Source organism: Marmota monax, unplaced genomic scaffold (assembly GCF_021218885.2).
Source record: "Marmota monax isolate L192 unplaced genomic scaffold, Marmota_monax_Labrador192_F-V1.1 WCK01_AAM20220418_F8-fsc00228, whole genome shotgun sequence".
Classification (NCBI taxonomy): domain Eukaryota; kingdom Metazoa; phylum Chordata; class Mammalia; order Rodentia; family Sciuridae; genus Marmota; species Marmota monax.
In genome coordinates, this window is record NW_026695240.1 from 803,555 (window position 1) to 819,444 (window position 15,890).

A 15,890-nucleotide genomic window follows, 5' to 3' on the forward strand; every position below is an offset into this window, starting at 1 on the left:
TGAGGGGAGTGGATGAGATGGGGCGGAGCCTGAGGCGGGGGGGGGGTCGGTTTGTTGTGGTCGCCATTTTGCTGGTTGCATTACTGGGTAATCGGGGCCCTGGCTTGCTGCGTCCGCCGGATACCCTCAGCCAGTGGGCAGGTCTGAGCTCGGGCTCCCCGAGCAGTTTGAGTCCCCTTACCCGCGCCCTCAGGTAACGACGACGCGGCAACGGGCGGGGCGGCACGCGCTTGCGGGAAGGAGGGCAGGGCGGGATCCGCCCTGCCTGCGTCGCCGCGAGACTTAGCACGAGGCCTAGGGAGGAGAGGAGGGGGGCATCGGGCAGGTGCGAGCCGTGCCTAGCTATTCATAGTCGGATTCCTGGAAGGGGCCGAGCCCGAGGGAGCCTTCTTGAGAGGGAGGCTGGGAGGGGGCTGCCGGGCCCCACTCCCGCCCTTTGTTTGGGCTCGGCTCCGCCGGCCGCTTCGTCGTCGCCTAGCAACAGCTGCCCTGGTCTGTGATTGGCTCAGCTCTTGGCAGCGACGACCAATGGCACGGTTGTTGCCATGGGAGGTGCGGATTGCCAAACTCTGGCCCCGCCCGCCGGGTCTCAGCGGGCCGGGGCGGGCCTCCTGGGTGGAGGGCGGGACACCAGGGTCCCCGGGGGCAGGTGGCCGCGGGGCGGGGCGGGGCCGGTGGGGCGAGGGTTAACCCTCCCCTCCCCCGTCCACCTGCTCTCCCCTTCCCCCGCGTGCCCCGGGCTGACCCTCGTCCCCCCCTCTCCCCGCCCGCGGCGGCGGCTGCTGTTGTCACCCACGGGGCAGCCTGTCCCGCTTGCCCTCACCGCCGCGGGGCTTGCAGGGCCGGCCGGGCCGGGGACAGGCGGCCACCTTCTCACCGCTGCTATCACCACCGCCATGCTGGCCGCTCGCCCACCCCACTGGGGGCCCCAGCGCGCCCCAGCCCCCCGTGGGCCCCGCGCCAGCCCTGACCCGGGTAGGGGGTGGGGGCTGGGAGATTTGGTCCTAATGTGGGGGGGGGGGCCCTGGGAAGAGGTTGTTTGTGGTGCAAGCTCCAAGAGAGGAAGGGGTCCTGGAGTGGCAAGGCATGGGACAGATAGGATTTGGTGTGGAGAGAGTTCCGTAGGAAGAGGATTTTGTCGTGGCAGACACTGGGAAGAGAGAATCCTAGGTGATATTTGGGGATTTGGCTATAGGGCCCTTCTAGGAATAGACACCGTTGTAGAATGACCTGGTGTAGAGGGGTGACTGGAGAAAGAGCTCTGGTAGGCATATTGGGTAATTGAGTGGGGGCAAAGATCCAGTATAGGGGAGAAAAGGATAATAGTTTCAAACTGCAGGAAAACACGCCTCCCCCATAAGCCCGTGAGGTGGAGGAGTTGGCCTTGCCTGGGAGGGGGTCTTAAAGTAATATGGGGTAGATCTCTCGTGGGGCCCAGAGAAACTAAAATATGGCATAGGGAGACTCCCTGGAGGGATGGTTCCTGGTTTGGGAGGACCTAATATAGGCAAAAGGTCTTGGCATGATATGGAGAGGGTGCCCTGGGAAAGGAATACCCTGGTAGTTGAAGACTCTGTCATAGGGTTTCTCAGACCTCCTTGTGGCCTGGAGGTCCCTGAGGATCCTGATATGGTTTTAGGGGCCTGCAGAGGACTCTTGCTGTGGCTTGGGGGGATCCTACTGGGAAGGGTCTACTTAAAGTGGAGGGTCCTTACTGTGGCACTGGAGCATCCTGGTGTTCAGGAAAGTCTATTTGAGGGTGAAGTCTTGTATGTGGGGCCCTGGGGAGAGCCATGAGTAGAAAAGGGAAGAAAGAAAGAGTTCTCCCCAGAGTGCCCCTGGTTTCTGTCTTCTCTTTTCCTCCCCCAATTACTGGTGTCTTTCTGTCCTCCTTTCCTGTCACTGTCCATATCCACCTCCTCCCACATTGTCCGGCTCCCAATCATCCCTTTTATGTATTCTTTGTGCTGCCTCATTTACTTATTTTATTATCATTTGCTGTGGGACTCTGCTGTGCCACCCTCTCCCACTCACGTGCTCTCTGTCCCCTCTGTACTGCTACCTGTTGCTCTATTGCACTCTTTTTCTCCCTCCCTCGTGCCCTGCCTTCTCTCTCGTGCCCACCTCTTCCCTGCCTGGCACTGTCCCACATATCCCCACGTTCCATGTTGTTTTCCCACCTCCGCCTGCTCTCAGGTCTCAGCGGCGGTGGCAGCCGAGGTGCAGGATGCGAGAAGGCGCCCCCCGGCCGGGCTCCCGCTCCAGGCCTCGCACCCCTGTGGCCCTCTGAGCCCACCATGGCCGTCCCACCAGGCCATGGTCCCTTCTCTGGCTTCCCGGGGCCCCAGGAGCACACACAGGTAGGCATTCAGCTGGCTCCTCATCTGCCAGGAGGTAGAGGGAAGCTGGGAATAGAAGGGTCTGAGGGTCAAAAGATGATGCCGTTGTGCAGGATAGTCTCCAGGGGACATTGTGAGACCCATGGAAGTAGAATAGTTTCAGGCAATTACTTTGGGGAGCTTGAGTTCAAATCCTGACATGTTGGCTGCATTAGGTCCCCCACACATCAGCTTTCTGTTGAGTAAAATTGAGCCAATGACAATGCCTCCCTTGCAGGGTTATTGCTAGGGTTAAACAAGCTGACACAACACACAGGGAAAGTGCTAAGGACAGTGCCAGGCACACAGCAGACAGAAAGTGAGAAAAGAAAGTCCAGAGTAAAAGACCTGGAGGGGTCAGTGGGGAAAGGGGCTGAGCCTGAAGGGTCTTGGGCTATATACAGGGCCAGAGTGGTGTGCAGATTTCCAGAGGCAGTAGGTAAGGCTCTGAAATGTAGAACTAGAAGCAAGGGTGGAGCAGGGGGCCAGGTCCCGATCCAAGAACCTTGCAGTGAAGGAAGCAGGCAGAGATGCTCCCTGGGAATGAGGGTTGGCATATGTGCTGCCAAAGCAAGCACGTGGGGTGAGGGTTGGGAAGGCCCCAGGGGTTGACAGTGAATGGATTTGGGAGGACTTCAGAGGCAGGAATCCTTGAAGAGGTGATCTCAGGTGGAATGTTTGAGGGGCAGAGCCCAGGTATTCTGTATGAGCCCTCCCACTGAGGTTCAGAAAAGAGTGAAAGAACTGACCCAGGGTCTGGGGGAAAGGTCAGGGGTAAACCATTCACTCCTTTATTCACAGGACAGATTTCTAGCCAGCATTCATCATGTGCTGGTCCCTGCTCAAGGCACTGGAGAGTCAGCAAGGACAAGACAAGTTTATATTCTAGTGGGGGAGCTAGACAAGGACCAGTTAAATATGTGTGTGTGACCATGATGAGCCAGCCGCCCATTTAGTTCTTCTCTCCAGGAGTTCTAAGGCAAAGGCCTGTCCTCACTGTCCTCTCCTCACGCTGCCCCACAGGTATTGCCTGATGTGCGGCTACTGCCTCGGAGGCTGCCCCTGGCCTTCCGGGACGCAACCTCAGCCCCGCTGCGCAAGCTCTCTGTGGACCTCATCAAGACCTACAAGCACATTAATGAGGTGGGCAGGTGCTGGACGTTCCTGGGCTGAGTGCTGGGGGGTCTCGGCTGTTTCAGGCTCACAGTTCTCTTTTTCTGGCTGGCTGGGCAGGTGTACTATGCCAAGAAGAAGCGGCGGGCCCAGCAGGCGCCACCCCAGGACTCGAGCACCAAGAAGGAGAAGAAGGTCTTGAACCATGGTTATGACGACGACAACCATGACTATATTGTGCGCAGTGGCGAGCGCTGGCTGGAACGCTATGAGATTGACTCTCTCATTGGCAAAGGCTCCTTTGGCCAGGTACAAGACAAGTTCCATGCTGTCCAGGGATTGGGGGGCACAGGCACCCACTGACATTGACCCAGACATCCAGTACTTCAAGTCCTGTGCTGGGTCACTCACTCCTGTCCAGTCACTAGGTTTCAATGTTCCCCGTTTACTTATTTGTAAAAATACAAATAATAAGACTCCACAGAAGACAGTTTATGTCCATGTTCATATCACTGCTCAGCTGATGGTGAGCACTCAGTTTTGAAGTAGTAGTAGTAATCCTGTGATTGCTGGGTCTTCTGGCTGGAAGGGAAGAGCAATGCCTGGCTCTGTCCCACCCCCGCCTCACTTGGTCACATGCCCTGCCTGACAGGTGGTGAAAGCTTATGATCATCAGACTCAGGAGCTGGTGGCCATCAAGATCATCAAGAACAAAAAGGCCTTCCTGAACCAGGCCCAGATTGAGCTTCGACTGTTGGAGCTGATGAACCAGCATGACACAGAGATGAAGTACTACATAGGTGAGGCCTGGGACTGACTGGGCCATGGGTACCTGGCAGAGGGTGCACCCTGGGATAGGGAGGGGTTACCTGCCCCCCCCACACACACACAGGAGGTTACCTGCTGTTTTTAGGGCAGCACCTGGTCTGTACCTCTCAGCTTTATGGAGTCTCCTGTTGCTTTTATAACTTTTGCCCCTTCACTTGATAACCGTGGTCAGGGTTTATCGAGTACTCATTAAGCGCCAGGCTTTGTGATAAGCACTTTACATAAATGACCTCACCACAGCCCCATGAAGGACAGGGCACTGTTGCCACATGTTGGAGATAAGGAACCCAGGCATTCCATGTTGTCACTTGCATGAGGTGACAGCTTGTATTCAGCAGAGCTATATTTTGATAAGGCTCCAGAGCCTTGACTATCAACATCTATGCCAGTCTTTGTTTTTTCTTTTTTTTCTTTCTTTTCTGCCACTGATTCCTCTTAGAATTAGCAAGGGGATTGACTGTTTTTCTTGAAAGGAAAATTTACAGTCTTCCTACAAAAGGAAAACCAGTGTTTCTTGCCACAAAAATAGATATAACTACAATGAAAACAATGCTATCTATAAAATCAAATGAGGAAGTGTAGAATTATATTAGGAACTAACAGAAACCTTTTATTTGGTTTAATCAGAAGGTTTGACAGAAACTTGAAAAGAGAACTTCCTGTGTGACTCAAGTTACACACCATATAGAAACATCTTGACTGATGGGAGGTATCCATGGGCACCCAACAATTTAGCCAGTGCTTAGGAAGCTGAGGTACTCATTGCTGTGTGACCCTGGTCTACCTTTGGCCCTCTCTGAACCTGTGTCTTCTCTGTTACTGCCTCTTTCACCTCCCTCACAGTCCACCTGAAGCGGCACTTCATGTTCCGCAACCACCTGTGCCTGGTGTTCGAGCTGCTGTCCTACAACCTGTACGACCTCCTGCGCAACACACACTTCCGAGGCGTCTCACTGAATCTGACCCGGAAACTAGCGCAGCAGCTCTGCACGGCGCTGCTCTTCCTGGCTACGCCGGAGCTTAGCATCATTCACTGCGACCTCAAGCCAGAGAACATCCTACTCTGCAACCCCAAGCGCAGTGCTATCAAGATTGTGGATTTCGGCAGCTCCTGCCAGCTTGGCCAGCGGGTGCGGCTCAAACTGTCCAGGGGCGGGGCTAGCAGGGTGGGTGGGGCCGGTGAGGCGGGGCTAGCCCAGGACTGCAGAGACTACACCTGAGGGATTGCGCTGGAGGTGGGGATTTCAGCTGGTGCTGTCCTAGAGGGCCCCTGCTGGCTGGAAGTAGAAGAGAGGTCCACAGATACACTGTCCACTAGGAAGGGAAAGGGTCATTTCTCATGTAGCCAGAGGCAGCCGGTGAAGTTGGTTGGTTTGGAGCCTGGGGTGTTGCTTTGCCAAGTCGTTTACTCAATTGGGATGGAAGGGCCCTTCACTAAGGTTACTTAAGAATCGAGCACCATGTCATACCCCTGTAATCCTAGTAACACAGTAGACTGAGGCAGGAGGATAACAAGTTCAGGGCCAGCTACAGCAGTTTAGTGAGGCTCTAAACAACTTAGCGAGACCCTGTCTCAAAAAATAGAAAGGGCTGGGGATGTGGCTCCAGTACCCTAACTTAGGGCTTTGGATACTGCCAGCCTCTGGTCACGAAGAAGGGGCAAGGACTTGGGACAGAGAATAGGGTTAAATCAGGTGAGCAGAGATTGTGGTTTCTGGAAAGTGGTTGCCAAGAATGTCAGGATTTGAAGCCTCCGTTCCCAGTTGGGTCCTCTTAGCTTTGTGGGTGCCAGTGGCATCAGTAAGGGAGGCTGGGACTCCTGACTATTTCCCTCCCCCAGATCTACCAGTATATCCAGAGCCGCTTCTATCGCTCACCAGAGGTACTCCTGGGCACGCCCTACGACCTGGCCATTGACATGTGGTCCCTGGGCTGCATCCTTGTGGAGATGCACACGGGAGAACCCCTCTTCAGCGGCTCCAATGAGGTGCGCCCCCGCCCCCCAGGAAGGGCTGTACTGGAGGTGGAAGGGTGGAGCCTGGCTGGCCTGGTACCCCTGACCACCGCCCGCCCACAGGTGGACCAGATGAGCCGCATTGTGGAGGTGCTGGGCATCCCACCGGCCCCCATGCTGGAGCAGGCGCCCAAGGCTCGCAAATACTTTGAGCGGCTGCCTGGGGGTGGCTGGACTCTGCGAAGGACAAAGGAACTCAGGAAGGTGCGGCTCCTGCCCCGCGCCACTCCTCCCACCCCGGTGGCCCCTCACTCTCTCACACTTGGGGCTCCCTCTCTCCCTCCTTGTTTTCCCTCCCAGTGTCTCCCCCTTTCTTCCTTTCCGCCTTGTTTACCCTTTCCTTCCTCCCCTGCCCACCCCGTCTCTCCTTCCTACCCCGCAACTCTAGCTTCTCTCTTTCCACTTTCTCTCTTGTGCCTCTGTTTCCCCGTGTGTGTCTCCCTGCCCCTCCTGCCCACTGACGGCCACTCTCTTGCCCCCCCTCCCACCCCCTCCCTGCCAGGATTACCAGGGCCCCGGGACGCGGCGGCTGCAGGAGGTGCTGGGCGTGCAGACGGGCGGGCCCGGGGGCCGGCGGGCGGGGGAGCCGGGCCACAGCCCCGCCGACTACCTCCGCTTCCAGGACCTGGTGCTGCGCATGCTGGAGTATGAGCCCGCCGCCCGCATCAGCCCGTTGGGGGCTCTGCAGCATGGTTTCTTCCGCCGTACGGCCGACGAGGCCACCAACACGGGCCCGGCAGGCAGCAGTGCCTCCACCTCGCCCGCACCTCTCGACACGTGCCCCTCCTCTAGCACCGCCAGCTCCATCTCCAGCTCTGGTGGGTGCCCAGTGCCCAGAAGGGAACAGCAGGGTGGGGTCAGCTCTGGTTTGCCCTGGCCTGGGTGACCCTGTCAGTGGGCCTTTGAAACAGCCTGATTTTCCAAAATAAGATGGGGTAAGCAAGCCCCATGTGGCCCTGACATGACTCCTGAAGCTGGGCCTGGGCTCACATCCCTAAAACTGTTTGGACTCTTAATGCCCAAAACAAAATTCTGACCCCAAATCGCAAAACTGGATCCTTCAGATGAGTTCTGGCAGATGAGTACAAATCTGGGCCTAGGCCGTGAAACAGACTTAGCAACCCCCAAACCAGCTACCTCTCTCCTCACCTGTGGCCTCTCCTCCCTGGCACTTCTAGGAGGCTCCAGTGGCTCCTCCAGTGACAACCGGACCTATCGCTACAGCAACAGATACTGTGGGGGCCCTGGGCCCCCCATCACTGACTGTGAGATGAACAGCCCCCAGGTACTGGGGCTTTGAGGGCTTTGAAGGTGGGTGATGGGACGCCTAGACTTTCAGACCCAGGTCTGTCTCACCAACTGATGCTTTGGTTTTTTAGGTCCCACCCTCCCAGCCGCTGCGCCCTTGGGCGGGGGGTGATGTGCCCCACAAGACACATCAAGCCCCTACCTCTGCCTCGTCACTGCCGGGGACAGGGGCCCAGTTACCCCCTCAACCCCGATGCCTTGGCCGTCCCCCATCACCAACTTCGCCACCACCCCCGGAGCTGATGGATGTGAGCCTGGTGGGCGGCCCTCCAGACTGCTCCCCACCTCACCCAGCGCCTGCCCCCCAGCACCCGGCTGCCTCAGCCCTCCGGACTCGGATGACAGGAGGTCGTCCACCTCTCCCACCCCCTGATGACCCTGCCACTCTGGGGCCTCGCCTAGGCCTTCGTGGTGTACCCCAGAGTACAGCAGCCAGCTCATGACCCTGCCCTCTCCCTGGGGCCCCTCCTGAAGCCATACCCTCCCCCCATCTGGGGGCCCTGGGCTCCCATCCTCATCTCTCCCCTTGACTGGAATTGCTGCTACCCAGCTGGGGTGGGTGAGGCCTGCACTGATTGGGGCCTGGGGCAGGGGGTCAAGGAGAGGGGGTTGGCCACACTCTCCCCACTGAGGACTGGACCCTTGACCCCCTATCCCCCCTTGTTTTCTATTTATTGTACCAAAGACAGTGGTGGTCCGGTGGAGGGGAGACCCCCCCCTCATCCCAGGGCCCTAGGAGGGGGTGGGGGCAGGTAGGGGGAGATGGCCTTGCTCCTCCTTGCTGTACCCCCCAGTAAAGAGCTTTCTCACATGCCTGCCTGAGCGTTTGCAGGGCCTTGGTTCCCCTCATCTGGCCCTTAGAGGCATGGTGGGGAAGGGAGTTTTGGGAGGGGGGGTGCCAGAAGAGCTTTGTGGTGTGGATACATCCCTTCTGGAGACATTAGGGATGTTGGTTCAGTCTTGGGGCTGCAGAAGTTCTGGGGCTTTGGAATCCTAGACAAATCTGGATAGGATCCTATCCCACATTTGCCTTTTCCAGGGCAAACTAAGGCCCTGAAAGGTAAAGGCCCCCTTCTCTTCTGTCTGGAAAATACCATGTTATGCTCTCATAAGCCACAGAATATACAGGCGGGTCTCCTTATGCTGGGCAGCCATCGGTACATGCTGGGTGCACTTAGCAGGCCCTGTTAGTGCCACCTGAGGTACAGGCAGGCAATAGGTACAGACTTCATCCCGTCCATGTCTGGTTTCCCCCTTTGGAATCATTGCGAACAAAGCATTTTTGAGAGTCTCAGGCAAAAAGATATTCCCTGGGTTCCAGGTAAGTGGTCTTGTTCCCTGGCAATTTGGAAACTGTCTCAACTGGCCAATCAGGAACTTCCTGGTTCACAAAGGGTACGTTCTCGTACAACTGGGGCGTGGCGTTTCCTGGGAAATGAAGTTCTAGGACGTAGTTTCTTTATCCATTTTTCGTTGGGAAACTACGAAGACCAGAATTCTCCGCTCCCGCGTGGGGGCGGGTCTTGAAGCAGCCAATCAGCAGTCGGGGTTGTTCGGGCGCCTGGTAGAGGCAGGCAGTAGAGGTGGAGGAAGCCGTGATTGGGGCGTTTGGGCAGTTCACTGCGTAGGTGTGCGGCTGGCGGGCATGCGGAAGGTGGGTCCCTTTTCGCATCGTGCAGGTTATGTGCTCGCGGTTCTGGAACAGTAGGTAGGCGCTGAGGCCTAAAGCGGCCCTGTCACGAGAGCCATCACTGGTTATTGTGACTAGGCGGCTTGCGGGATGCTCCTGTCGGAAGACAGGCCAGGACATCCTTGCGGACCTGTGCCTGTTCAGTAACGGAGTCAGCCTGGAACGCGGTGAGAACCGGGAGGAGGCAGGGTAGGGGGCGCTTCCAGGGAGAGTAGGAGCTAAGACCTGCAGACAGAAGGATGTGTTGGGGGGCAGTCCCCTGGAATGGCATGCGCAAAGGTAGTCCTGGAAAGAACCTGTTTTTGGTGGAGATCGTTTTGAAAGTTCTGAATGAATTAACTCGTGGGACATTTTCTTGACCATCTAGAGAGCTGGCCTTTGTCCTGAGAACAAGGAGAAGTCACTACAGGATTTTTAGAGGGCAGGGATTATGCTTCAGTTTTGTTGCGATCTGGGAATAGATTGATAGGAAAGAGGCTGGGGTCTGGCAGTCTCTGTAACAGGTTCCTAGGCAAGAGAGATCCTGGATGGATCAGAGCAGGGGCAATGATAGGGAGGGAAGGATGGAGAAAGGTAGAGAGAAATCCAGAAGGTTGAGTTGGCAGGTTTGTGGAAGAGGTAGAGGGGCTGGGGAAGGGGTATCTCCAGCACGTGAAACAGATTGTAGATTCCCAATGAAATTTTTCCTTAATTTTTCCTCTCTCCAGTACTGGGAATGGAATGCTTTACCACTGAACTATACTCAACTCACTTAGTAAAAATATTTGGAATTAACAGTATTTGGAGACAGGTGCTATTGTCATCTCCCCTTTGCAAATAAAGGTGCAGAAAATAGAGGTAGTTAAGTAATTTGTCCAAGATCACAGAGCTAGGAAGTGAGTCAGGTTGTGTGTGAGTGTGTGTGTGTGTGTGTGTGTGTGTGTGTGAGAGAGAGAGAGTGAGAGAGAGAACCCTTGACTTTAAGGTGCCAGATGAACCTAGGGATATCAGAGGGGGCCAGATCATGTAGATCCATGAAGAATTTGAGACAGGCACAGAAATGTATGTCTCACATTTCTGTTTCCAGCCCAGAACCACTCCCCTGAGCTCTTGACCAACTGCCTACCTCATACCTCCTTGTTTTTCTGGAGGTATCTCCAAAGTCATCTTTATCAAATTGAACTCCTGTGGTAGCACCTTGATGGTCTTCCTGCTCCTATTCAGTCTGTTTTTTACACGTCCAAAGGGACTCTGAACATCTGCATTGGTCCTGTCCCTCCCCTACTCAGAACCCTTCCATGGCTCCATCTCACCCATGGTAAAAGCCAGAGTCCTCTCCATGGCCTGTAAGGCCCTGCACAGTCTACCTTCATCATCTCTCTGACATGGTGGACTATCATCACTCACTCTGCTCCAGCCACACTGGCCTCAGGATCTTTGCACTTGCTGTTCCCTTTGCCTGGAAGACTCATGTCCCAGATTTCCCATACTCATTCCTTCACCTCCTTTCGTTTTTTACTCAGATAATACTTTCTTCTTGAGATCTTCCATGACCATCCTTCAAAAATTATACCACTGACATCCATTTTTCCTTATGTTAATCATATCACTGTTTATCACACTGTACAATTTATCTTGTTTACTGACACCCCCCCCCATACCATCAGCTTCATGAGGGCAAGGCTTTGATTATCTCTTTCATGCTTTATCTCCAAACCCAAGAGGAGTGACTTGGCACAGCAGGACTCACTAACTACTTCTCAGATTGAGCCATTTTCAGAGCGTAGATCTGGATCAGAATATCTGGAGGCCATCCCTGCACAACTCAAAGGGTTCGCCTTAAACTTTTCTGAGGACTCAACACTTTTAGCAGACATTTATCTTGCCTCTGCTTTATGCTCAGTATTGGGAACACAGCAGAGGACAAAGTAGTTTCCCCAAAGAACCCAGTCTCAGGGATGAGGATTCAAATGGTAATCTCACAAAGAAAGGGAGAGGAAATGCTGTGAGCCCCTGATAGAAAATCTGGTCTGGATCCTAGGAAGAGGTTTGAGGCTATGCAGGAGTTTGACTAACTCCATGGACAGTGTGTGTGATGTTTGGACCTAGAGGCTATGTTTGGGTTGTTTTTGTTTTTGTTTTTGGTACTGGGGATTGAAGTCAGGGGCACTCCACTGAGCCACATCCCCAGCCCTATTTTGTGTTTTATTTAGAGACAGAGTTGCTTAGTGCCTCACCATTGCTGAGGCTGGCTTTGAACTGTGATCCTCCTGCCTTAGCCTCCCAAGCTGCTGAGATTACAGGCGTATGACACCGTGCCCAGCATGTGCCACTGTACCTGGCATGCAACCACATATTCTTTGCTGTTTCTCCTGTGAAGTAGCAGAGTCTCCTTCCTTCCCTTGAATCTGGACAGGTTTATGATTTGTTTGAATCAATAGAATGCAGTGAAAAGTGGCACTTACCAAATGTGGGGCCTGAACCTTAAGAGGCCTGGTACCTTCTGCTTTTACTCTCAGAGCCCTGGTTGGAGGTCTCCTGCAGCGCTGTCTGCCTTTTTTTTGTTTTGTTTTTTAATTCTGATTTGTTATATATGACAGCAGAATGCATTACAATTCGCTTTACACATATAGAGCACATTTTCCCATATCTCTGATTGTATCTTTATAGAGGTCCAGCAGCCTCTAGCTGCTCTGGCTATTTTAGCTAATGAGAGTGATGCTGCCTTGGATTTTTAACTGCTGCCAGCTGACCCCATCTGCATTAGAGACAAACCATCCTGAGTCCTCTCACCCTCTGACCCTTGCCTAAATTGCAGAATTATGAGCAAATAAATGGTTGGTATTTTATGACTGTGTTTTAGGAGGCTTTGTTACACAGCAGTAGCTAACTAAAACAAACTAATATTTTTCAAGATCTTACTATTATGACTGAATCCTTGCAGTCACCTTAAGTGGTGCTAATTATTATTCCCATTGTATAGATGAAATAGTGAAGACATAGAAAAGTTAATAAAGCAGTAGCATAGTATCTCTCCCACAGTAAGCCCTGCATATGTGATAGCTAATATCAGCATCATGTTCATCAGCACTAAAATTTTCACAGTTATTAAAAATAAATGATATTCAAGCCAGGCATGGTGGCACATGCCTGTAATCCCAGGGACTCGGGAGGCTGAGACAGGAGGATCTCAAATTTGAGACCAGACTCAGCAACTTAGTATAAGCAACTTAACAAGACCCTGACTCAAAATCTCAAACAGAGGACTGGGGATGTGGTAAAATACCCCTGGATTAAATACTCAGTACTCCTCTCCCCCAAATAAAAGTGGTATTCAGTTAGATAAAGACAAGCTTGTTGGGCTGGGGGTCTTGTTTTGTTTTTTGAAGGACTGGTAGAGAGGCAGAATGGCAGAAGTACTTGCTGATCTCCTCGGAGTACCAGATCCGACCTCAGTTGGCATGAGGCTCCTCCTGGTCTTTCTCCTTAGGGATGCAGTAGATGGTTAATCATCAGGCCTGTTTGAAGTGGAGCCCACCTGTCCTGCCTGACCCCCAGGGCCACACTCCCATGATCACGCCCCAGCTCTCGGGCGCATGCGCTGTTCTGCGCGTTGGTGTTCGTAGCAAGGCTGCCTCCTCTGAGCCTGTACCCTGTTGGAAAGATGAGTGATGAGTAAATCCTGCTGCTAAGAGCTGTGGAAGCCGAGGATTGGAGGGAGAGGGACGGGGGGTGTGTGTGGGGGTTATAGGTGGCCGTGTTGAAGGTGTCTGTGAGTAAAATGTGAGTGCAGGTCCTGACCAAGGAGGAAAAGGGACAGTCCAGGTCAAAGGCCCCAAGGCACGGGTGTGGTGGTGGTTGTGGTTGTTGTTGAAGCAGAAGGAGCAAGGTGGGTGGAGGTCATCCAGGCCCTGATGGCGGCAGTAAGGACGTCACCTCGGTGCTGAGTGGCCGTCGGAGCCCTTCCAGCTAAAATGATCCAGTCTAAAGTTCTGCAAGGATTCCTGAGGTCTGGAATCTAGTCCTGTGGGCACCAGACTCCACAGGGAAGGCCACTGGATCCAGCCCAGAGATGCTGGGGACTTGGCAAGGGTGAGAGCAAAAGAGGTGGTCAGATTTTTTTGTATAATTTGTAGGGAAAATCAACAAGATGTGGGGTGTGGGTGTAGGGCTAAAAAGGGGGAGTCGGAGCAGCCTGCGCAGAGGAAGGAGGTGTGCTGTGAGCTGTCTGAGGAAGACAGATGGCGCACAGGCAGGGGGCGAGAGGCTGGCCTTCAGGAGTGAGGTCAGGGTGGGGATGTAAATTTGGGAATGCTGCCATATTGGTGGCCTGAAAGCCCAGGCCAGGATCACTAAGGGCGGGGGCACGGATGGAAATGAGGTGTGAGAGCTGGGAGGCTTCGGGGGAGGTGGCTGCAGCATCTCAGTGAGAGGGGACAGTGGTGTGGACAGGCCCAGGCCCATCAAGTCATCATCAGAGGCCGGGTGTGTTTTGAACGTTGGGTGCACAGTGGGTGGGTCGTGGACGACGACAGACGAACAGACAGACAGACAGACAAGGCCCTCAAGACCCGAGTGGGTGCAGAAGGCCCGCTGCTCGCTGCGCCCTCTGCTTTTCCTTGCTCTGCTGCTTCCTGCGCCTTCCTCCATTGCAGGCGGCTTGGACTGGGGGAGCTTTTGCCCTGACTCTGTGCACCCTTCCTTCTCAGCGCCCCTTACTTCCCTCTTCTGTCCCCAGACAGAACTGGACTGCTGGCTGCTGGGGGTCAGGGTGTTCATCCTGGTTGGAGGGCTGCTGCAGCGCTGTCTGCCTTAGAGGGCTTTGGGCTGCGCAGGCCACCCAGATGTTTGCTTACAGTGTGTTTCTGACAGATGTCGTTTTGATGGACACCTGAGTGTATGTGGCAGAGGGGGCATGGTTTGACTCTGTTTTGGTAGGTGGGCAGGAAGGGCCGTTTGTGTGGCCTCAGGTGTGTCTGGATTAAGTAAATGGAGGGGATACTGGAAAGGTGGGCTCTGGCAGGCTCTGGGCTGAGAAGGGTTAAGTGTCAGGTTGGAAGAATCCAGGCATAGCCTCTGCCTATTTGTGAGGTTCCCAGTGTAGCCAAGGAGACACGCCTTAACTTTGAACTTGAGCAAGACACAGCGATGACTGAGCCAGCCTCTGCCCTCACCGAGCACAGTCCAGTGGGAGAAATGAGCCCACCAGCTGATGGTCATGGCCAGGATGGGCGTGCATCTGACCAGAGGCAGCACCTGACCCAGCCTGAGGTCAGGAAGGACTTCCTGGAACAGGGTGCACACGAGGTGGGGTCTGCAGGACTCAGAGGGTAGTTAGAACTCTGCTCATCACTACTAACATGTACTCGTAGCCAAGTTAGTGGACTTAAAACTTTTTGAACTTTTTTTTTATTTAATAATTTTAGATTTGTACAGAAGTTGCAGAACCAATGCAGAGACTTCCCGTGCAGCTTCTCCAAATGTTAGCAGCTCACATAATCGTGGTACCATTTGTCAAAGCTAAAAAGTCGACTTTGATCGGTGTTCTCTTACACTCCAGACTTTATCCACGTGTCCCCCCTTTTCCACTAATGCTCTTTTTCTGTTCCAGGATCCAATCAGAATGCCAGGTTGTATTTGTTCGTCGTGTCTCCTGGGTCTCCTCCAGTCTGTGACAGTGTCTCAGACTTCCCTTGTTTTTCATGATCTTGACAGTTTTGAGGAATACTGGTCAGGTATTTTGTTGAGTATCCCTCCGTCTGGGTTTGTGTGATATATTCCTTAGGTTGGGATTATAGGCTTTGGAATGACTCCTCACCAGGGTGACATTAACCTTGATCCTTTCATTAAGATGGCATCTGTAGGTTTTTCATTTGTAGCGTTATTATTTTCTTTTTTGCTTCCTCTGTTGGTTAGAAGCAAGTCACTAAATCTAGGCCTCACTCAAAGGAAGGAATATTAAGCCCCCTATCCTGGAGAGAAAAATACCAAAAGAATTTGTCTTCATATGTTGAAACTACTATGACATATTAGTCTGTTTTTCTCTGCTATAACAAAATACCTGAGGCTGGATAATGTATGAAGAAAACAGGTTTGTTTAGTTCAAGTTTTGGAGACTGAAAGTTCAGGTTTGTGTGGCCCCATTTGTTCAGCCTCTAGGAAGGTCCTCATGGTAAATGACATCATGGCAGGAGCCTATATGAGGGAAATCACATGGTGAGACAAGAAGCTAAAGAGTGGGGAGGGGCCAGTCTTGGTTTTTTTTTTTTTTTGCCGGGGGCAGGGGTATACAGGGATTGAACTTGGGGTCCCTCAACCACTGAGCCACATCCCCAGCCCTATTTTGTATTTTATTTAGAGACAGGGTCTCACTGAGTGGCTTAGCATCTCACCCTTGCTGAGCCTGGCTTTGAACTCGCCATCCTCCAGTCTCAGCCACCCAAGCCGCTGGGATTACAGGCAGGCACCACCAAGCCCGGCTCAGTCCCATGGGAACTAACTAGGGTCCCATGGGAACTGCATTAATCACTTTGAGGGTGTTGCCCCAGTGACCTAACCAGCTCCCACTAGGCTCCACCTC

At 53.6% G+C, this 15,890-nt stretch overlaps 1 protein-coding gene across 4 annotated transcripts; it reads left to right on the forward strand.

Annotated features, from left to right (window-relative positions):
• Positions 1-34: 34 nt before the first annotated feature.
• On the forward strand, positions 35-8,452 carry Dyrk1b (dual specificity tyrosine phosphorylation regulated kinase 1B). 4 transcript variants are annotated; one of them, XM_046440162.2, is made up of 12 exons: positions 686-975; positions 2,197-2,360; positions 3,402-3,521; positions 3,612-3,800; positions 4,144-4,291; positions 5,163-5,449; positions 6,160-6,306; positions 6,397-6,537; positions 6,836-6,871; positions 6,956-7,151; positions 7,512-7,618; positions 7,713-8,452. In XM_046440162.2, the coding sequence occupies exons 1-12, from the start codon at positions 897-899 to the stop codon at positions 8,082-8,084; spliced, it is 1,986 nt and encodes a 661-aa protein (XP_046296118.1). In that variant the 5' UTR covers positions 686-896; the 3' UTR covers positions 8,085-8,452. The 4 variants fall into 4 exon arrangements, with proteins under 4 accessions (XP_046296120.1, XP_046296117.1, XP_046296118.1 ...); XM_046440164.2 differs by lacking the exon at positions 686-975 and adding an exon at positions 35-193 and having other exon boundaries at positions 6,836-7,151; XM_046440161.2 differs by having other exon boundaries at positions 685-975; positions 6,836-7,151.
• Positions 8,453-15,890: the final 7,438 nt, after the last annotated feature.

Coding starts and splice junctions, on each gene's coding strand:
- Dyrk1b (XM_046440161.2), top strand. CDS start 897: ATGCTGGCCGCTCGCCCACCCCACTGGGGGCCCCAGCGCGCCCCAGCC. Junction 976..2,196: donor CCGCGCCAGCCCTGACCCGG/GTAGGGGGTGGG, acceptor GCCTGCTCTCAG/GTCTCAGCGGCGGTGGCAGC. Junction 5,450..6,159: donor CCTGCCAGCTTGGCCAGCGG/GTGCGGCTCAAA, acceptor TCCCTCCCCCAG/ATCTACCAGTATATCCAGAG.